The sequence below is a fragment of the Lepisosteus platostomus genome, chromosome 4, assembly GCF_059453375.1.
Source record: "Lepisosteus platostomus isolate fLepPlt1 chromosome 4, fLepPlt1.hap1, whole genome shotgun sequence".
NCBI lineage: Eukaryota > Metazoa > Chordata > Actinopteri > Semionotiformes > Lepisosteidae > Lepisosteus > Lepisosteus platostomus.
Window position 1 is genome coordinate 20417047 of NC_142614.1, and position 23371 is coordinate 20440417.

General features: G+C 37.2%; 1 protein-coding gene across 5 annotated transcripts in view; it reads left to right on the forward strand.

Moving 5' to 3' along the window:
* The first annotated feature begins 2693 nt into the window (after positions 1 to 2693).
* The window catches only part of znf532 (zinc finger protein 532), a 41387-nt gene continuing 20709 nt past the window's right edge, over positions 2694 to 23371 (forward strand). The window contains exons 1-4 of one of the 5 annotated variants that reach the window (XM_088628921.1): positions 2694 to 2986; positions 3811 to 3969; positions 5058 to 5159; positions 20770 to 23090. In XM_088628921.1, the coding sequence (XP_088485047.1) occupies positions 20796 to 23090 (2295 nt within the window). In that variant the 5' untranslated portion in view covers positions 2694 to 2986; positions 3811 to 3969; positions 5058 to 5159; positions 20770 to 20795. Of the gene's footprint in view, positions 2987 to 3482; positions 3667 to 3810; positions 3970 to 5057; positions 5160 to 9149; positions 10454 to 10479; positions 10988 to 11007; positions 11436 to 20769; positions 23091 to 23371 lie in introns of those variants that run through there. The other 4 variants (XM_088628922.1, XM_088628924.1, XM_088628925.1 and 1 more) reach the window with 4 other exon arrangements.

Sequence of the window (23371 nt, forward strand, 5' to 3'; positions counted from 1 at the left end):
TAGCAGTCTGGCATTTTCTGGGTGACCAGAATGTTAGGCCTCTGAAACGCCTTGTTCGTACTGTAAATACTGTACATAGAGTAACTTGAGTGTCATTGTACAAAATATTTGTTTAACCAAATGTGCCTGGATTATTACTCCTCTCATCAAAGCTGTGCCAGAGGACAAAGAATTCATGTGCCTCTGATTATACCAAATGCTCGGAAATCATTTACAAGTTGGGGGTTATGAACATATATTTCACTTACTGACTAAACAGCTAGGTCAAATCCTGAATTTCACCATTTTTGTAACCCCCCATTTGTAACGATATGTATACCCCGTCCAGGGTGTATTCTGCTTTGCACCCATTGTCTGCTTAAGCTTTCTGTTTCCCTGTATTGAATGAAGCACTTATTGAATATGGATGGCTCTCCAGCAACAAGTTGGACATTCTGCAACATAAAGCTACAAATAAAAAGTGTTGAAAGTAAGAACAATGCATTTTAATATGTGACAGATAATAATTCCACCTCACTTCAACAGAAAAGAATGTTTCTACATGGGTAAAAGTATGTACAAAAATAGAAACCAGCAAACAAAAACAAAAAATGACTCTCATACTTAATAAAAGTAGTGCTTTATTGCCTGAGGTCTCTTAAAGCTTTAGGTATATTGTGAAGATGAAAAAAAGTATTTACACTGGTAATGAAAAGGTCAACTCTGCACAGGAAATGGCCTTCAGCTAAATGGGCCTGACATATTGATTTGCCATGTCTAGGATCCACAGGGTAAGATGTCATTGGAGATTTTGGCCACAGACTGGTGATGTTTTCTAGATGCTACTGTTGTCCTATAAAACTGTGGGTGCTTGTACTTTAGCTGTAAGGAACATAATATGAACATAAATTTAAAATCAACAAAACTATGTCTTTTGTATGCAGTGCAGGACAACTCACAGTTAGAGATCTTATGCAAAATACCAACATAGAAATTAGAATGATATTTAACAGTCCATATTGTCTAAAACCAAATCAAGCAAACAGGAAAAAATATTTTAAAACGAAGGAATATACAATAGGTGGTGCAGGTGGCGTTGCTGCCTCGCAGTACTGGGGCCCTGTTTTCAATTCTGGGCCTGGGGTGCTACCTTTGCTAAGTTTGTATGTCCTCCCCAGGTTCACTTGAGTTTCCTCCAAGTGCTCTGGTTTCCTCGCAAAGACCAAAAACATACTGGTAGGTTAATTGGCTACTGGGAAAATTGGCCCTGATTTGAGTGTGTAGGTGTCTGTGTCTGTCAGCCTTGTGATGGACTGATGTCCCATCCAGGGTGTACCATGTCTTGTTCCTGTTGCTTGTCTTGATAAGCTCCCACTCCCCTTCAACCCTGAATTGGTTAGAAAATAGATGGAATTGATGGACAAAGGGAGAATTCACTTTTAATATTGTACACTCTGTGTCTTTGCCTAAAAGTCTTTCACACAAGGAAGCACCACATTCTAGTATTTAACTTCCAGCTTGATTGATAGGCTGGAGCTCTCACTATTCATATTCACAGTTCCTACATGCAGATTCACAACATGCAGATGAACTGACTGAAATGCAGATCCACCAAACTTAAGTATCAGTGTTAACCTTTAAGTCTACTACAAAATCTCTATAAAAGTGGTTGAATGTTTGGAAAAAGAGTGAATCATCCCCACTTACAGAAATGTATACATTTCTAATAATTTATACATTTCTAATAAATACAAATTTATTGTATTTGGACAGGTTTTCATAAACTACCAGACTCTGACATATATTATAATATTTACCGTTAACCTTTAAATTAGAGATCAATTATCATTTGCTAACCAGGGAACTGGCTTCAATAACATGGCTAGGTAGCTTGTTTCAAAATCTTACAACCCTTTGTGTAAAAAAAATGTACAATTACTGAGTTCCATAGTTCTAACTAATGAACACTAACACCTCTACTTCATGTAACCTATTATTTGTAACAGTTAAAGTTTTCTTTGTGATGTTGTAAAATCTAATTAACAGACACAGTTGTACTGTATACTGTATGTATTTATTAAGAATTATTTCTTATAAGCAAATATTTAAAGACAAATGGGAACTATTGGAAAATAGGAATCTCCCTTGCATAGCACTTTCAGCTCTAGATTTATTCCATAATATTTCATTGACATTTTTCCATTGTTTCTTTCACAATGTATCTAAAATGGAGCACATTAGAGTTATAAAATGCACCCAGACCAAATATGAAAATAATTCCTCATTTTAAAGAAAATCTATTTTGTGATATAAATCACTAATTCTTTTTACTATTGGGAAATCTTGACACAGAGAGACAGGCTATTCATGTTTGCTGATTGATAAATAAAAGCTAGTAAAATGTAAGACAAATGCAAAAAGTTTAATAATATGAACATCTGAAAAGAGAGATCAAACTTGTATTAATTTTTAACTAATCACTATTTTCAGCACATTATTATTGATAAATACAAAACCTAAATTTAAGGCAAAGTAAAAGGTTTAGGTTATTGACCAAATATAATAAAAAAGGCAGATTAAAATATATATCATATGAAACCCCTTTCAATGTGTTTTTTTTTTCCAAATGGAAAAGAGGTAAACAAAAACGATGTAATCCCTAGATCTCTTACGTCCCCTAACCGCATCATTTTGTTTAGGTACCATTCGGGTCCAGAGCAAAGGCTGATGGGTAGTAGCAGCTAACGTTTGGCTGATACCCGACTCTCAATACAGCTGCTGCAAAAGGTGGAAAGATAGGCAGAGTGCAAAGCCAAGGTTTTCGTTTAGACTGACCAATCGATGCCCCAAATTATATTTTTTTATGCAAGCAAAGAAGTTGTTTCTCTCTGATGCGGGAAACGTTTTCTCTGCTAAAAGAAGGGGGGGAAGCAAAACAGCAATCTTTGCTAAATAAAAAAAGGATCTGCGTAACTCTGGGCTTCTGCAGGACCGCGGAGACTGATGGGTAAGCATGCCAAGAAGCAGAATTCCTTAGAAACGAAATTGTATCAATCTAAAACCACCTGGTAACTGATGTTTTCTAATTTCATACGTAACTTATAGTGTACGTTACCGACGTACGCATGCTACCCATCTGTAATGTAAAACGGAAAGCTTGATTTTATTTGGAGTCATAGCACAAAGCAGGGTAAGGGAAGCAGGACAGAAGCTGTCCGCAGTCAGACCGCGATGGCTCATGGGTATGACAACCAGTCCTTACTGCATACACATTAAAAGCCTGAAAACGATTACGGTTTTGCGTTTTTTTTAAAAGAAGCATTTACATCAAACCGATAATCTACAAAATGCGTTGATAAAATCTGTCGAAGGTACCTGCGGTGCTAACACTCTTCCACACTTTTCACAAAGAGATACAGCAGCACATCGAAGTGCCTTCTGGGTAAAGCGGAAAATAGACCGATCCTGTACTGTTGTGACCGCAGTGAAAAAAGCTAAGGGACACACATGCGGTGATCAGTCAAAACATGTAACATCTGCAAAAGTGACAAATTTGTCTTATTCTTGGGAGTCAAGGAGGTTTAGGTTAGTGACAGGATTCAAGACGGCATAGCAACCATGTCACGTGACTGCCACAGTCAGCATTTTGTGGGTGGGCAGCAGTCTAGGTCTCTTTGCTGCTGCTAGGTAATTTTAACATCCCCGTGATTTTGTTCATTCTCTTTTTTGTCCTTGTTTATCTCTGATTATATTTAAAATGTGGGTATTGCTGTATTACCTTTAATTGAAATATTAACTTGAGATCATTTGCATTTTAAAAAAAAATTCTAGGTACTCATTGAAATATGCTGATGGATACATGGCTAAACCTGGTGCTGAGGTCATGGCTGTCCTTGTTTTATTCTTCTAAACTGGCCACCCAGGGACAAGACTTCACCTTAGGTCTAAACATCACTGACAGCTCTCGCAGAAGCAGTGCATCATAAACAGGTTTGGAACTATCAGATCTTTGTATTGTGTTTGTGGCTGAAAACAGGGAAATAATAACTCAGCATGATAATAATGAAACACGGCCTTCTGCAGTATATGTGTTGTTTAAATGCAGAAATACAGACACATTTTTCTCACAAATTATATTGCATGCCTAAATCAATCGATTGTTTATACATTGATTTTTTAATCTGTTATTGTTGTATTTGCTGCACACCCAGCAGCGCATAATTCTGTGCTATTGTTAAAGTTGAGATTGTTATTCATTCCCAATGGCTCTGAAAAGAGGTTACTCAAGTTTCTCTAGGTTGTATGTGTGCAAATGAGGCATGGGTATTTTCCAGTGTTGCACATCTTTCAGTGCACAATGAGTGTGCAGAGTGACCTTCATTTGTTATTTCTGATGATGAACTCTACCTCCAGTGACACTGTAAAGTCTTTTCTTGAGCTGGTTTTGAAAAAAACTTGATAAATATCCATCTGAGCTAAACCATTAGCAAGAAGTATGCACTCTGTGCTATTTTTGTCTCAAGATGAATTGGCATCACACAGAAATTCTATTTCTCTCACTTGGGAGAAAACATGCCATTCAAGTCAAAAGGGGGAGAAAATAATTTATCTTCCACAAGTCATAAAGCTCAGCCTAGTATTCAGTAGCAGTTTTTTGTTTGTCATAGACCTCTTGCTTTAATTAATGGGCAACTTTCCATCTAAAATCTGTCATTTGTGATGGCAGGAGGAATTTAATTTGGTGCTTTTGCTGTTTTTTCTGTGTTTTCTTACCTCACGTAGTTTAATGTGAAAACAGTAGGTATAGTTAACGGGCTCAGAGAGGTTTAACACAATGGACACTTGCCGCAGGAAAACAAATCCATCTGTCCATCAGACAGACCCTGCCATTGCACATCCTGTCTTATCTTTTTCAATAGCTAAGGACCCACAGTACATAGGACAAAAAACCCTTAAAGATTTTCCTTAGTGTAAGTTGCAGTTTTCATTCATTATACAAAACAAATATAATTTCCCAATGACACAGTATTGAGATAAAAAATCAGATAAACCTAAGTTTCCTTGTGTGTTTTTATTAGGTCTTTTAAAGACCCTTCACAACAGAAAACTGGAGTGGTCTGGGTTTCTAGGGCCAAGACTGAGGTGGTGGAGGTCCTGTACCAGTGGCTAGAAGGTGCCAGGTGAGCATGTGTACTGTATATTGTACAGAATTTGTAATGCTGCATTATGCAACTATTTAAAGAATCTTTAAATAACATTGAATGTTTAAAGTTAAAGAATGTTGAATAAAATCAAATGTTAATTTAATAAGCAGTAATAATAAGTAGAAAGGACTGGTATATGTAGAACTCCAAGGTTTGTAATTTTTGTGGCCACCCTTGAACAGGTCAGTAATTTTTATAAATCCTAAACCTTTTATCAGGTTCTTAATGAAATACTGAAAAATTCAAACCAAACTGTTAAAGGAAACAGTAATGGATTTTTCACAGCCAGAGTAGGTGTTTTCAGGTCTCCAGTAATTGTGATGCTTAGTATGACAGCAGAACTCTTGCAGTCAAAATGTACTTTTAACTGTCAGTGCATTCATTTCTTAAAGAGTTATGCACGTGGTTTAGAGACCTCAGTACAGGTGGTCAACAGCAAAGGCTGACAAGATGGGTTAACTGATTATTTTAAAGTCACAATTTTTCGACTGGAAATGCATATGGGCTGTTTAAGCTTTGGTATTCTTGTCTTGTGTAGTGGAGTAGACAGAAATGTACTGGTGATTGAAAAGTAAACCTACAGTATGTTTACATGATTGTTTCCCCACCTTGTTTGAATTTGCTTCTTTATTAATAGTCATTCTACAGTATTACTGTAGAATTACAGTATTTGTAATAGTGTTTCTGCTTTTTGATTGAAGAGCAAACAAATACATTGTGCAGATTTACATCCATTAAAATGTTGGGTAAAAAGTGTGAACCAGTTGGTATTTTTATGATTTCTCCTTAAATATACCAATACATCTGACTAGAATGTTTGACAAATGCAAGGAATCCATTCATCCCATCATCTTCCATACCTGCTTCATCCTATGGAGCACAGCGGCTTTATTTGAAACCTTTTCCAATCCCTTCCTTTGCAACAACAAATACAGATACAGTACCTCTTTAAGTCCTATGTTGATTGTGCTAATTATCAAAGTAATAATTTACCAGCAAAATCATGTAAATAGAGTGCTCTGGAGGGGCAGAGATTGCATAGCCTTGTTCTAGTGGGACACCCAGGTTTGGAGCCTAACCTGGCAGACATAAGGAATAAGTCAGGACTACACACTGGATGGGTACCAGCCTATCAGTGGATTCACCTGTGCACATAAATGACATTTAGAGACCCAAGGAAATACATTTTAAAACACAAAGTGAACTACCTCCCTCCTTGAAAGAACATAGAAAACACAAACAAAAGAATTATTTGAAATAGATGTTAATAGCTTCAACTTGCAACAGCACCAAAATTAAAGATCTCATTTTTAAGTGCCATCTGAGTGATGCAATCTAGTAGTTTAATTTAGGAAACATCTTCATTCTGGGCATATCACTATCAGGATGCACAGAAAATCATCTAACAGACTGTGTGGTGTACAAACATGTACACTATATTGTCTTCTAAAAGGCAGCTGCAAGAAGAGTGTGTGACAGCTTGCTTGTTCTTCTGCTACAAAAGATGTTTTAAGGTGCTCTGTGGACTTATTGACAGTGATAGATTATAAAAGCCTGCTTTTTCTAAGCATTATTCTAATGCACATGGGATTCTTTCACAAGATTTCATGGGATTACTTACAGTAATATATAATGCTTGTGTTTTAAAGGCTAGTTTTTCTTTGTTTTTCTTTAAAATGAAAGTCTATGACCTGCAAATTTCTTTGTGGCATATATTGTTAGGGTTTTCTTAATAATGGGTGTCATGAACATACTGTATGATAAATTGTCATGTGGGATTCAAAGCAGCACATTCACTGTGAGCGTTGGTTGAGTTCCGTGACCCAGGCGTTGCAAGTTCTCAATCATCCAGCTTTGACCCAGATTCCCCAAGTGCACAATTGGCAGAGCACCACCGGGCAGGGAGCTGGAATTTGTCAGCCAGGGCTCTCTCAGTTTTCCGTCAAGCTGTGTTTCTGGCGACTTTCTGGGTGCCTGCAGTGGTGACAGGGAAAGAAGCACTACGCCTCTAGCTGGCGCCAAATGTCCTGTACGGTGCTGGTAAGACGGCAAAATCTCAAAATGATGAAAGTTTTGATGGTTTGGAGCGTTTGCATTTCCTCATTCTCCTTGTGCTGTACAATAGTTGTTACTATGGATGAAACACTCAAAAACAATATAAACAATTGTGAGTACACAGTAAAAACAGTAAAATTGCAGTGGAGACTTTTTTAAATAAAAAATTGTTTTATGTTGTTATACAACTGTTATTTCAGTTTATAACCATATAAACCCCTACTGTTTATATGGTTAATCAACAAGATAGAGAAAATCCAGGAAAAAAAACTTTAAATGTAAGCAGATATCTAAAGTTGCATTCGCTTAGTTTTGACTAGACATTGAAAATCTAACACTAGTGTTCTTGGGGAAAATTGCAAACTTGTATCCTTGTTTTTATGATCTTTTATGATGTTAATGTAAATACTGAATACATTTCTCCCTCTTATGCTCTCATTTACTAAATGGCAGTACATTTCCATTAACACAATGTGATTGGGGTTGGCTACAGTGCTTGCAAACCTTAAGAGGTTTCTCCTGTATTCAATAAGTTAATGATATACATAATGTGTGGAAAATATGTAATTTTCAGATTGCCTCCTACGCTACACTCAGTGCCGGTGCATAACCAGGAGTAGCAGTGAATAATAAGCTCACTACCAGCCTCCAGTAAGGACTGGAAATATTGTGACCCATTTCCAACGTTAATAGATCACTGAATGCCCTGCAAAACTCTCTGGGAAGCAAAGTAAAAATAGGGCTTCTAGTTTCCTTAATGTGTATATTGATGAATCATAAATTTAACCCTCCCAAATACAGAAGGAGTTCACCTCCCGACATTCATTTAAAGAGCAGAAAATATGAACATGTAATGTGGAACATGTAAAATAATAACTGTAGTAGAAAAACAGGTTTTGTCTCACATAACAAAAATAAGAAAATGCACCCCTGATTACAGTTCATTGTGGAAGACATCAGTGTTAAAGTTAAATAATGCAACTTTTGGCACAATTGTTAATTCAAAGCACTATACAAATATAATGTATATAATGATATACATGTATAAAAGCAAAAAAGAAACTGTGTGTGTGGGGAGGGAGATTTACTTAGTGAAACTGAGAGTAGGAATAAACTGCACAGAAAAAAAAGATTTAGTGAAAAGGTCTTTTGTGAGTTAAAAAGGTCAAAAATAGAAATGAAAAGACAAAGAAGTTAAAGGAGAAATGGATTTGGGTAAGAAGTTCCAGACACATGGTACTGCGTATGCAAAGGCCCATTATTTGGACCCTGGCTTTCTATAAAGTCAGAAGACCAGACTCAGCAGAAGTCAGACTATACGTAACTACACATGCAATAAGATATACGAATACTTACATTGTACTGCATATGTTGTTAAGATAACTTCGAGCTAGACCGATCCCATCCAGTCTGTTCTGAATTTAGTTAAATCTGACCTGTTCCATTAAGTGGATGTTTTTTAGGATGAGAGTTATACTGATGCACATGTTTTTCATTCTCTCACGGGCCACTATATTGATGCCTATTCAGTACCTTAGAAGATACCCAAGTTAGATTCAAAATCCTAATTATAAAGAAATGAAAACATATGGGAATACTTCACTGTCAGACGCAGTAACTTCAAACAACTCCTGTAACAGTATGGCTCAGGAAACTGTGTTTAAAATGTGTGTATAACTATTTTAATGTGTGCTTAGTATTCAAATATTACTACTGTATATTTTTTATATATTTGGGATCTGTATTTGCCAGAATCTATCCATAAATGAATTATTAGAAATCCTTTTGTTACCGATATGGGGTCTTTTCCAGAAATGTTCCAAGAAATGTTAGCATTTGGACTGGGACTTTATTTAATTGATTTAAATAAGTCAGTATGTGACTGTTAATAATAAATATTTTTGAAGGAAGGGATCCATGCTTTGATTTTGTTTTTCTTCTCAGTGTAAAGGTGTTGAGGATGTGACCAGATTAAGATGTTTTTCTTATTTTTTCCTTGTAGCATAAGTGAAACTGATTTCTACATTAAGAGCTTATCTCTTTAAGAAATTAAAGTCAGTGCTTTTAAAGAATAATTTTTAAGCACTGACCTTACATTACAGATTTAATCTGAGACCATTTAATCTAGAGTTTTCATTATTTTGTTTTGTCTGTTGAGGTTTGCTCTTACCTTCATAAACCAAAGCGCTTAGTTGCATTGTAAAAGCAACTAGTTTAGAAAAGGTTAAAATCTGATCAAACTTAGTACTGAAAAGAAACTTTGAAGCTTGAGGATGTATTGCTTGGAAGCCTTTTTAAGGGGCTGCCGATTTCATATGGAATTAATCTCTTGTGTTAAATGTTACATAGGTGGAGCAAAATTAGACAAAATTCAAAGTATCGGCTTATAAAATAGAGCCTTTTGTATTCTTTATTTAACATTACCTATAATATTGTAGTATTTAAAATTTTAGTTTTTAATTAATTATCTAAAAGGATTTGAATAATGTGTATTGCAGCAAGGTGCTTTATGTTAAAGTAAACAGCTGCATATTTACAAGGATGCTGAAAATGAGCGATTTGGATGGGTGGCAGCTTTTATAGATGATTTGTAAAATATCTGTGGTTATTACATTTCCTTTTTATTGCACGTTCTACACTGTCTAGGTATAAACAAACATGAAAAACTTTAAGATGTTAGATGTGTATATTTTATCATTTTACAAAGCTTGCCAAAATTAATTTATTTTATAATTTATTTCTATAAACAGAGTATGTCGTGTGTTTGTTTAGCTAAAATGGATTTGTCCTTACCAGTATTTTCTAAAGCGGTTAACAAACAGTTAAAAGGCCTCTCCTGTGTGCAGACATAAAATAAGGCCTGGCCCTCTGGTCTAAGCAGTATTCATTTTTCCACTTGGCTCCTTGTGCCTTCTCTTCTCACGTTTCTTGAGTTCCTTTGTTTTTTAGATTTTTGTCTTTTTTTTTTTTTGGTCTTACACCCAGCAGTAATCAGAGGCAGAGTCTTCACTGCCAGGAAAGACACCTCACCCTTCAGCACTCACGTAGACAATGGCCTACTTCTGCTGTGTAACACTGCCCCCTTTTCTATTAACCATTCAGGATCTGGAAAAAAATCACATTCGGCAAACAGGACCGTTGCTTGATAAAATGAGTTGCTGCTAGTATAGCACAGCTGTTAAAGAAGACGTCTTTTAGTGGGAAAGAATATGTGGGTATGGTGGAACTTCTGTTACCCCAGTTTTTATTTGTGTGTGTGTGATAAAGTTCTTTTTGTTTCCTTTCATTCACCATAGACAAGATGCTTAGTGGCCTCAGGGCCAGAGGGATTGTACTGTGGCTGCTGATTTTAATTGACATAGCTCTCTCTCTCTCTGGGACTTAAAAAGAGGGTATAGGGCTAAGAGGTGTGTGGAAGAAAAGCCAGTCCTGAAACTGGCAAAACACAGCTGAACAGCATGTTTTGAAACATAGTGGTGCATTCAGAAAAGTGACCGGTGTAGCATGATTTTGTATTAAAAAAACATTTTTCTTCTCCCTTTGATTTATGAAAGCAGCATGCTTTTAGAAATGTGCTGCCTATTTTTTCGACATCTTCCAGTAAATTCAGAATCTGAATGCTGCCATGATGTTAAATAATATGCTGTCCTTTTTTTAAATGGAACCGTGTTTTGGTTATTTGACTGTTCAACAGATGTGGTTTCTTTCCGTGTAAGATTATTTTTTTAGAGGATGGGGGGAAACAAAATGTAAGTATGAATATTTTGTTACAAAGCTCGGATTAAATATCATTATATCAGGCCTGATGTTTGTTTTTAGGTTGCGCTAGAAATGATGTGGGCATTGATCAGTAACTGTTTTCTGTTTCGTGCAGGCATTAATAGATGTTCTTGTTAAACAGGGATTCGGAGAATATTCACCTGAATTTTGGACTGAAAAGGCAATGATCTTTCCGAGTGTTTAAATAGTGGGCACTGTATCTCTGTGGCTGTGCTGCAGCAAAGGCTTCCATTGGCTTTATGTGGGGTGACCGGAACCGGTTGAAACTGGTTTGAGGCAGATTGAAGCTCATGAACAATGCAGTCACTGTGCTACAGTAAGATAGCTAGCTGCTTCATGGCAGCCAAAATACCAGAGGAGCCTGCAGAAAAGTACCATCCCCTACAGTATGGTTGCACACTAGGCACACTATTCCGGGTATGTGGCTACAGCAATCATAAGCATTGTATTCGATATATGGATGTATGAGATGCACTGGAATCTTTTCTCAGATGCTTGTTGTCTTCTTTTGGTGAAGTGGATGGTAAAAGATTTCACCATCATTGTGGATATAACATGACCCTTTTTTGGCCTGACCAGGTTGAGATGTGGAATTACTTTTTTTGGGGGGTTGTTTACTGTGCTTTGCGAAAGGAAGGTGATGTGCATGGGTGGCTGGAGCATTAATGGGTGAGGAGTGACAGCTTTGCATGTTACACAGATGCAGTGATGTGTGTTGCTTCTTTGTGCATTCTAAAACAGAAAAAGCATGCTGGAAAAAAAAAGGAAAACTAAGCATAATGCTCTGTCTTGTGCATAAAATCTATTAGTCTATCTCTTGTTGTTTCTTTTTCTCTAAAGAAAATGCATTGTTGCTTGTATTGGCCATTTTTTTTCCTAGGCCTTTTCAATGCGGCAGTTGTTAACCTGCTTACAGCCTACAGCTTTCACTCTGCATCAGATTTTAGGAGGAAATAATTATTGTGGCTGAAGTAAAGATTACTATTTAAGAATGCATATACTGTACAGTTAACATTTATCTAAAACTACAGAACTGTAAGCATTTGTATAGATGAATTTGTATCAATAAGAAGTGGAAGAATGAAGACATCCTTGCTATTTCTCTGACTGGAATTGTTGCCTTTTGTCCTTGCCATTTGGATGTGTCCTGAAGAGTCTGGGAAGTTCTCCTTAGCTTTTACACTCCTAAAGTTCCTCAGTAAATCTACTGGCATTCATGTAGCATGCAGAAAGGACTGAGTACATAGGAACAATGAAGATTGGTTTCTGTTGAAATTGCATTGCAAAGCAGATATCCTTTGCAGTCTGACTCTTATGAGGACAAAACATGTTATTTAAATAATGTAAAACTCTTTGCACAAATAGTCTTGTTTTAGATAATTATTTGTATTGTGATGCACAGTATCTACTAAAATACACAACAGTTGATGCAATATGACAGGATTTTTTGCTGGCATCTTTTAAAACTTGGTTGATCAAAAGGCCACAGTTGTTAACAGTTTTCATCTAAAGATACTTTTAAAATTACACTTTTATGTACCCTCAACTTTCAGATTTTTACTTTGGAACTTCCTGTTTATGATAACTCATACAGTAACAGTGAAGCAGTGTTCAGTAATTCTGTTTCACCTCACTTGCATTCTCTTTGAACTAAGTCTATTGTTATTTCCTTTAAAAAAAACCCTGCTGTCAATATTTGTGACCTGCTTGGCATCAGGTTTTAGGTCACTGATACAATAACATTTTATAGTTTTGCAGTCACAAATCACGCTGACCCTTTTTGGTGATGCTAAGATTACTTTTTCAAACAGAATAAACATTTAAAACTAAATAGTGAATCAATTACATTCCTTAAGAGTTTGCACCTGAAAAAATATGCCCACGGCTCCTCTATCACTGTAACTTTAAGCCCTGTAATTGGTAGCTGGAGCAAGATGTACTGTAGCAGCTTTCTAGGCCTGCATGCAGGGCTTTTGTTAACTCTTTATTGCTGCTGTGAGTTGATCTGATATATTCTGATGCAATATGATGCAAGGATTTAAAAGCATTAAGTCATTGCAAGAATTATGTGAGGTCTTGGGCTTCAGAATTATAATGCCTGTCATACTCAGAAAACATACAAACTCTGACAGAATCTAAAACATCCTTTAATATAAAAGAGAATGATTGCTTTCTTGCTACATTGTACTGAAGTTGCTATTGTTTCTAAAAGGTAAGCAAAAGCAACTGAAATCTTATGAGGACTGCAGCAAATTTCTATTTATTTTCTAATTGTACAGTATATAAAAAAAACTGTAAAGCCCTAAAATCTTAAAAGCTGCCTTTAACATGTTTTCAGGATGCATTACAGGCTACATTTAATTGAATTTAACAGACTCCCCATCAATTGACCATACCTGGTAAATATGTGTTGGTGTAGAACCTGCCAGAAGTATCATCATGTCACAAACTGGAATTTCACAAGAGCTGGTGGGTATTTACATGACACATATTTGGACAATGAGATCCTGATAGGAGATAGTATGAATCTTTAAAGTACAGCAGCCATATCATCCTGCAACTCACAACTGGCAAACCACTGAAGCTAAGCAGGTGTGAGTCAGTACCTGGATGGGAGACCTCCTGAGAAAAACTAAGGTTGCTGCTGGAAGAGGTGTTAGTGGGGCCAGCAGGGGGCGCTCACCCTGCGGTCCATGTGGGTCCTAATGCCCCAGTATAGTGATGGGGACATTATACTATAAACAGGCGCTGTCCTTCGGATGAGACGTAAAACCGAGGTTCTGACTCTCTGTGGTCATTAAAAATCCCAGGGTGTTTCTCGAAAAGAGTAGGGGTGTAACCTTACCAATCATGGCCTCCTAATAATCCCCATCTGTGAACTGGCTTCATTACTCTGCTCTCCTCCCCCACTGATAGCTGCCATCGCATCATCCAGGTGGATGCTGCACATTGGTGGTGGTGGAGGGGAGTCCCCATTACCTGTAAAGGGCTTTGAGTGGAGTGTCCAGTGTAAGCAATTATTAATTAATTATTCACAGGATGAATTCTAAGTTTAAAGTAAACCAGAATACAATGCTTTATGAATCTGGGACCCCACAAGCTGGCAAAAGGTTACGTTTATATTCTGAGGTAAGAAGATAAATTACAACCTTTGGCTGAAAACATGAAAGAAAAGATGTCTGTCAAGTTATTTTCCTACCCCATATGGGATACAACACAAGAAACAGAATGATTCTTAATATTCAGTGTAAGTCATTGACAGCAGTGGGCAATGAAGGAGCTAGCACACATCCTCCTGTGTTTTGGAACAATGATTTTTCCCCCAGGTTTTCAGAACTCCCTGATTAATTTCATATAGTTGAGCCTCCACCCAGTTTTCTGTGAACTATCTACAACCCAAGACCACACATCACTGATCAAATGACTTGCTCTTGGAATCAGATGTATGTATGTACTAACTGAATGACAAATTCAGTCAAAAAGTAAAACATGTTGATGCAAATGGTATTCGCTAGATTGTAATTGAAGAAGATATGAAATTATGCATAGAAATGCTTCAAAACACGTACATATTTTTTGAGAATGTAAACATTACTGTACAGATGCAGAGCGGGGCCTCTTCACATTTTTCAACTGTTCAGATCTGAGACATACTGTACAAATTGTGCATTAATATTTTACTTTTGTATTTCAAAATAAATTGAAGCTAAATGGAGAAAAGTAATATTTTAAGTGATAAATTAAATATCTAAATTGCTATTTATCCATCCATCTATTTTCTAACTGCTTCATCCAGTCCAGTGTTGCCAGGGAACCGAAGCCTATTCAGGCAAGCAATGGGGGCAAGGCAGGATACACCCTGGACAGGATGCCAGTACATCACAGGGCTCACACAAACACGCACACTCTCACACCAGGGCCAATTTCCTGGAGAGACAGATAATCTACCAGTATGTCTTTGGACTGTGGGAGGAAACCCACGCAAACAGGGGGAGAACATAAAAGCTCCACGCAGATAGCACCCCAGGGGTGGAACCCAGAGCCACAGCACTGCAAGGCAGCAATACTAACCACTACCATGCTACCCTTTAATATTCATACCTCAGAAAACAATTAAACCATGATGATTCACAGTGGTTTCTGTATTTGATTACTGTAGTTTCCCAATAGTTGTTAAACATAACTGTATTGAATAAATCCTTGTTTGTCTCACTAATAAGCTTTGAGTTCAGAATCAAATCTTGACATTTTTGTTTCTTAAATTTAATAGCATGTTCAGAATTTTGAGGTACACACACAGCTAGCCTTACCTTTGAATTAAAGCCGATGCATGATCTCAATTCATTTACAGCTTTCATGGACTGCCTAGGTTCAGTTTTAGTACCTAAAATGAGTTATAGGTGTCATAGGAGCAGATTTTGAAAACTTTGAATGGCAGTACCAATTAAACCAATTATTTTGTTTGATATTTAATAATTAAATATTCAGCATTTATTTTCTTTATACAATATTTTCAAATGTCTTTTTTTACTGCACAATGATCCCATTTGTTGCCATAGTCAAAGTGTAACTAATTCACCCTTTTACATTTTTTCTAATTAACCCATTTCCTGTGGTGATATGTATTTTGTTAGGTAATTCTGAGAAGTATCTCTTATTTTTATTCTTAATCATCAGTATGTCTGGATGGTGCATGTAAAGGTAACCTTGAGAGTGAGACGTGTGATTATAATATAAACAGTATTTACTTTTCAACCTGGTCATTGACTAACCACATTCAATTAACTTCACTGCAAAGCAACATTTAAGCAATTTGAAAAATGAGTCAGATGGCAACTCTTTCGGGGTATGAAGATTTTGGAATCTGGTTGTTCTAAGATGGCTAAAGAAAAATCCTCCATCTTAGAGTTTCCATCGGTTGCTTATCCGTGCAATGTGATTTTTTTCGAATTATACCATTTCAATGTTATACCAGTGTTTTTCAGATCACATTTTTATTTTTTTTATCTTCTAAGGCTTCAGTAAGTGTATATATATTGTACTGCATGCATTTGTGGATAATTATATAACTGATTCACTAGAATCGTTCTAGACGTCCTTATGCAAATTTGTCTTTGTGCAGTAGTGCATTGTTGACCTCAGCAATAATGGCTGCATTCATTCCCAGCCTTGCTTGGCTTTCCTGACTTGGGGGCATCATAAATCCAGCTTGCCCCTCTTTAAATCATGTCACCCCCTCAAACACACTGAGTCTGATCATAAAAACCTCCACAAAAACATATTGCAACCTTTTCTGAATGTTGGCACTCTCCTGTTAGTGAGGGACTAAATCCTTCTTTTCTTAAAAGTACTGGCCATTTTGATCTGAAAACCGCTGTCTGAATGAGATTACAACAAAGCCTAACCTATAATGTGGTACTTGAATTGACTGGCTATTACTTAAAATGTCTGGATGATTTAAAAATGCACTTTGTACCATTCTAGTATGTTAAGTAATTGTCCTGGATTCTTTTGTATTTTGATTCTGCTGTACTGTGAAGAATTTTAAGCATGATTTATTGTAAATGTAATTTCATCAGCTACTGGTATAAAACTGGTAATTTCATAATTGAGTCCATTTTGGCTGAAAACTTCAGCTTTCGACTCGGTTGAATTTTCAGTTGAACATGTTTAAAGAGATGGGCCAAGTAGTTGCTCTGATGATATTGTTTGCATGTTTACTGGATGGTTATTGTGAACAGATTCCTTTTGTTTATTTTTTTAAGTTTATATCTTTTATATCTTAGGTAAAATGTACCAGTGTGTTGTTAATTTAGAATGAGCTGAAAATGAGTTATCTTTGTGTTGAGCTTGTAGGCTTTTGTATGTTCAAAGGAAAGTTGTTAATTGTAATATTCCACAGTGAGAATATACTTTAGTTACAATTTTTTTCTGTTTTGTGTAATGGCAAACTATAAACTATATTTGTTTCAAACTTTGCATTCTATCTTTTTGTTTTTTTTTAATTTCAGGTTTTTTCTCTCTTCATCCACCACCCACTGATTCTGCCATTCAGTAGTAACTCTGTGTGCCTTTGTCACACGGATGAATGTAGCCTTGCCTTTATATTTAAAGGGAAGACTTCCTCAAAAAATGACCTCTGTAAAGCTGGACTTCTGCCATTTCAGTGTTTCCTTTAAGTCAGATGGAATTTTCTTCTGTAAGTTCAAGCCAATCTGTGTCTCATAATGCTTGTGTGATGAGGTATTAAGTTTGTTAGAAAATCTGTGAAGTTTGACCAAGTAGTGTAAGACACTGCTTCTGCTTTTGAAGTGAATCATGAATTAGTGATTTTTATTCAGTTTAAAATGCATCCTTTTAGTAAAGAAAAACAAATCCTAATTTTAGATTTCAAACTACATTTTACAGGATTTAAATTAATCAAATTTCTCATTGTGGCAGAAAATGGTTGCCAGCTCTTTGTCAGGTACAGCAGAGGGTTTCCATGGGAAAAATGAGCTCATGTACCATATCTGGGGATTCTGGTATCTGTAATGTTTTACTGTTTTAATAGCAGTGCTTCCAAATCATTAAATTATTTCCTCTCATATTCTGTTGTTCTTATTGTTTTTATTTAAACTGTTTTGTTTGCCATCTCTGATCACTGTCATGGTGATAGTGGCATTTTTAACCCTTCTTTATGCAAATGTGCAACATATTATCATCTGCTATAGTGAATAATTTTGGAACTGCACACTTTAATTACACTTTGATTGTAGATAGTGTCATTTATAAATAAATACAGTATTATGTATGTGCTGAATTGGGTAAAGAAATGCTATATCCTATTGTTTATTTTCGCCACTGGTATGTAGAATCATTCTTTTTTAGCTGGGTTTTGATCTTTGTTTCTATTTATCACACCTAAGGCAGGCTCAACAGCTGAAACGTTTTCTTTCTTCTTTCTGCATGGAATTAATTTCTACCTGTTCCTATATACTCTATATATTATAAATATTGGACAGGTTGCACTCAACAAGAGGAAGCAGTCAACAAAGGGTCTTTATGTGTATGTACTGTATGTTGACTCATCATTGTCTTTATCCAGACAATGTGGAGAAGAAACAAAATGGCCTGCAAAATCCTGGGGAATATACAGTGTAGGATTAAAATCAGATAAAGTCATGTACAGTTATATAATACACTAGTGAGCCCTTACTTAGAATATGATGTGCAGTTCTGATTGCCATATTCTAAAAAATACATCAATACCTTAGAAAGAGTGCAAAGTTGAGTAACAAGAATAATTTCAGATTGAAAGTGGATGTCATACAAAATAATTAATTAAGTCTTTTCAGTTGTGGACAGAGATCATGAGGGGAATTCATAGAGGTGTATCCAAAATCGGGAACAATGTTTACAAAATCAAACCAGTGAATTATTTTATGCCCAGAGCTTAAACTAGAACACAAAGTCACAGCTGGAAATTTAACACCGATGGCAGGAGGCAGTTATTACACAAAGGTTAGTGGGTGTCTGGAACAAGTTTCAAGCCATGCTGTTGAAACCAGATGGATGTGATCTTTGGATCAATAAGCTGCTAAGCAACCAAATGGCTGGTCAAATGGCCTCTTCTCATTTATAACATTATGTTTTAGTCTGTCATCATTTTAAACATTCAAAATGTTGCAGTCATTTGGTACTGTTTGGTATTCAGTGGGTTTTCAGGGGTTATTCATGGAATGTTTTTAATAAGAAGAATTTTATTAAGGAGGGAAAAAATAACCAAAAAGGGTTAAATTGAAGGTCCCCAATGTACTGTATGTTGATTTTAATGTTATCATATTTAGCTCTTAATCCCCCCTCCATACAGTTCATATGAACAAAGTTGCCTCAACTACAATACAATACTGTACATATTTTGTTAAAGGAAAGCAAATGTGTATGTTACCTGTGAAAACAGATGTCCACTTTAAATACAAGAGACCTTCAAGAGATATTTTAGTTGTGTATAAGTCATCTGTAGAATGAAAAAAACCTGCATAAAGAAGTTCACACCAGTACTAGAAAATATGTTCCTCTTACCATTTCAGAGGAGATATACATGGTACTTTTGGACACTTTTGGATGTCTCACTTTACTTAAACAATTTATTCCTTTTTAACTGTGTATGCTACTCAAAGAAAAAAACTGCCGTCTTAAGGCAAACAAAGCAAGGAAGTGAACAGGGACTCGAAGCTTCACCTCATCATTCATGAGTTTTGCTATGGCTCTATGCCAGCACAGTCATACTCAACATGTTTTGCCTATTGCCTTATGAGCTACACGAGTACACCTCTTATTAAAAAACATTAAAGAAAGAGTTTGAAATGGCTCTTTTCGACAGATGTGAACTATTCATAACCCAATATGAGCACAGTTAATGCTTTTGAATTTGTTAGTATTTAGATTTACCCTGGTTTCCTTCCATCTTCCAAAGACATGCTGGCTGGCTTAAATGGTGTCTATAAATTGCTCCCGTGTGCATATGTGTGTGTGAGTGCCCTGTGATGCACTAATGTCTGGTCAAAGGTGCAGTCCCAGCTAGCAACATATGTTTCTGGGATGGGCTTCCGGTTGTTGCGTCCCTTAACCGGAATACAGTAAGAATCTTTCTGATAATGGATAATTAATGGATAATCTCGTAATATTAAAAGATAAAACTTGTACATTACATTATTTGTCTAATTCAAGAGTGGTTAACTTTAGCATCTGGATTTAGTGACACTGTTCCAGAGGATAAGTACTGAAGTGATCCTTAATTGCTTAATTAACTGAGGTGCTGCAGGACACCTTGACGGCTTAAGAATTTGCTGGAGCATGGAATCCAGGTGCCAGATTTGACTACCCCTGGAATAGGATTTTCGGATGTGTCATGTGTTGTATGATTTTTTTTAATGTTTTGAAGTACGTGGGATGTTTATTGAGTCATCAACAAAAGGGTACCAACCTCAGGTATTGTAACTTAACTAATTAAAAACATGTATGTAATGGAAGACCATAAACTACTCATGGCACATTTTCTTTGTAATGATATAAAGCTGAAGTAGTTAAAAAAGATATATAATACGTTGTGTAGTTTTTATGCCAAAACTTCTATTGAAGGGGATACATCTTCATTTATGGAAGAATCCATAATGTGCCTTTAAAAATCCATAAAGTGCCTTTAATAGTCTAGCTTGTTGCTGGTAGCTGATTGAACAACCATCATCGGCATACTGTAGTTTTAAAATACAGCAAACATGATTGGATGATTTTGTTCCACATAATGAACCTTGAAACATAATCAGAATTAGCCAATTTAATTCTTGTGCATTTGAGAATATAGCCCATGATTTTAGAAAATCTGTGTTGTGGTGCAATTTTATTCTGTCATACATATGTAGGCCTAAAGTGTTTATCTCATTTAAAGTTACACTTTATGGTTGAAATAGGCATGTTAAATCCATTGTGCAGCTTAATTTCTAAGATGTACATGTAGATGATTTTTACTTTGGTGTTCAAAAGACATTAGCAACAGCCAGATTTGTTGTCAAAGTGATGGTGTGGTTCAAGCCTCTGGAGTGTTTTTCATTCACCCTAGAGATTAGTGCTTGGTTTACGGTCTAATCTCCTTATTTACAGCTTACTGCTTATCAAAGGTCGTTTTGTTTATGAGAAAATAGTAAAACAAAAGTCTTCAACATACTGGCATGTGTTTTGCTTACTTTGTGTTTATTCATTTCTTACACAGATTTATAGAATAACACAGTCAAGATCATGGGAGATATGAAGACCCCTGACTTTGATGACCTTCTTGCAGCCTTTGATATCCCTGACATGGTTGATCCCAAAGCGGCTATTGAATCTGGCCATGATGATCATGAAGGGCAAATCAAGCACAACGTCCATACAGAAGAGGACACCCATGTCCCACCGGTTCCTGATGTTGGGGTCAGTGTTATTGTGAAAAACATCCGCAATATTGATCCTTGTGAGCATGCAGCCACAGAGAAGGAGGTTCATCCCTCCATGGGGAATGGGTTACATAATGGCTTCTTAGCCATTTCTCCTGTTGACCGCTATGGTAAAGAAGCTGGAAAGTCACTGAAGGAAGATGGACATGGATCTACCATGAAAGACTCTTCATTCAACCAATTCAGCCCCATCTCCAGTGCAGAGGAATTTGATGATGACGACAAAATTGAGGTTGATGACCCATTGGACAAGCAGGAGAATCTGTCCAGTTTCAGGACAAATCCACTCACAGGATCAGCTGTGAAGAGAGATGAGGACAAACCTAAAGCGATAGTAGGGGAAATTTTAACAAAAACTGGGGCAAATGGGGATCATGACAAAATTAAAACCATTAAAAGGGAAAATGAAAGTGCATTAGGTAGTTTAAATCTGTATGAGCAACCAAAGTCAAGGAAGGTTGATGAGAAGGCAAAGGAGATTGTGCAGAAGACCCTAGATGGGAAGGAAAGTGGAGAAAAATTGGGTCAAAATGCATCAAGTGTTTCCCAAGCTAAAGCAAAGTCATCTGCAAAACTGTCCTCATGTATTGCTGCTATTGCTGCTCTTAGTGCAAAAAAAGCCACCACAGATTCTGCCCCTGCGCTCCATAATAGTCCTAGGGACTCACCTATGGAAGCTAAGGAGAGTCCGAGGATCATTGAGAAGTCTGCAGATCCTGAGACACCTGTGGAGTTCACAAAGAAAGTATTTGCAAGACAGCCAGAAAGCCCCTGTAGTGTTTCCAGTGAAACCAGTAGTAAAGGCTCCCCATCTTCCCCAGCTAGTTCAACACCTGCTATTCCCAAAGTTCGTATAAAAACAATAAAAACATCCTCTGGGCAGATTAAGCGTACTGTCACGAGGGTCCTGCCGGAGTTTGATCAAGAAGGCAGTAAAAAAGTGATCGACCAAACCTCATCAATTGTCGTCTCTTCCCTTTTGTCTTCTCCTACTTCGACATCTGTCCTTTCCTCCCCTTCCCGAACTCCACTGCCAACAGCAGTGGTTGCTACTTCGGCCAGTTCAACAACTGAAATTACTAAACAGATGACTATTAAGCCAGTGGCTACCGCCTTCCTGCCTGTCTCTGCAGTCAAGACAGCGGGTTCCCAGGTGATTAATCTGAAACTGGCCAATAACACAACAGTAAAAGCTACAGTCATACCAGCTGCCTCAGTTCAAAGTGCTAGCAGTGCTATTTTAAAAGCTGCCAATGCCATCCAGCAGCAGACTGTCATGGTGCCTGCTTCCAGCCTTGCCAATGCGAAACTTGTGCCAAAGACTGTCCACCTTGCAAATCTCAATCTCCTGCCTCAAACCACTACAACCGCTTCTGAACTCCGCCAAGTGCTTTCCAAACCCCAGCAGCCAATCAAGCAGTCTATGATCCCCAACCAGCCTCCGAAGAAGGTGTCCAGGGTACAAGTACTAGCAAGCTCACAGAGCTCAGTGGTAGAAGCCTTCAATAAGGTTCTAAGCAGCATTAACCCAGTGCCCGTTTATGTTCCTAACCTCAGCCCCCCCTCTGCCGCCTGTATTACCATACCCTCCCGTGGCTACAAGTGCTTGGAATGCGGAGACTCCTTTGCCTTGGAGAAAAGCCTCACTCAGCACTATGACAGAAGGAGTGTTCGTATTGAAGTGACCTGTAACCACTGCGCTAAGAACTTGGTTTTCTACAATAAGTGCAGCCTTCTTTCTCATGCACGTGGTCATAAAGACAAAGGCGTGGTAATGCAGTGCTCTCACTTGATCTTGAAGCCCATACCAGCGGACCAGATGATTGCCTCACCTTTCCCCTCCTCAGTTGTTGCCACCACCACCATACATAACTCCACAGCCAACACTGTAAATTCTGTAACAAAAACTACGCCGGCTGCACTCAGCACTGTTATATCTGCACCCTCTACTGCTCCAGTAGTTGCTGCCATGCCCCTTGATGAGGATCCGTCCAAGCTGTGCAGACATAGCCTTAAGTGCTTAGAATGCAGCGAAGTTTTCCAGGATGAAGCCTCTCTTGCTATGCATTATCAACAGGCACTAGAGTCCAGTGGGCAGGTATGTGCATGCATTTTTGTCCCATTTTGTAAATTCAGCAGACATTTACCCAGAGTTGAAAATTATAGGCCTCTGTCTTAGTTAAATGAGTACCCCTGATATATGTAGCCTATAGTTACAGCAAATCCCTAATGAGGAAATGGATTAGGTACTACCAAATCTTTATGTGGTAGTTTGGACTTGTGTATCATACAAGACCTGGTACTGAAAGGTGAAATGTATGCCACAGATGTGACACTTTTTCTGGGGGCATTAAATATAACTTTTTTAGGGCTTCACAG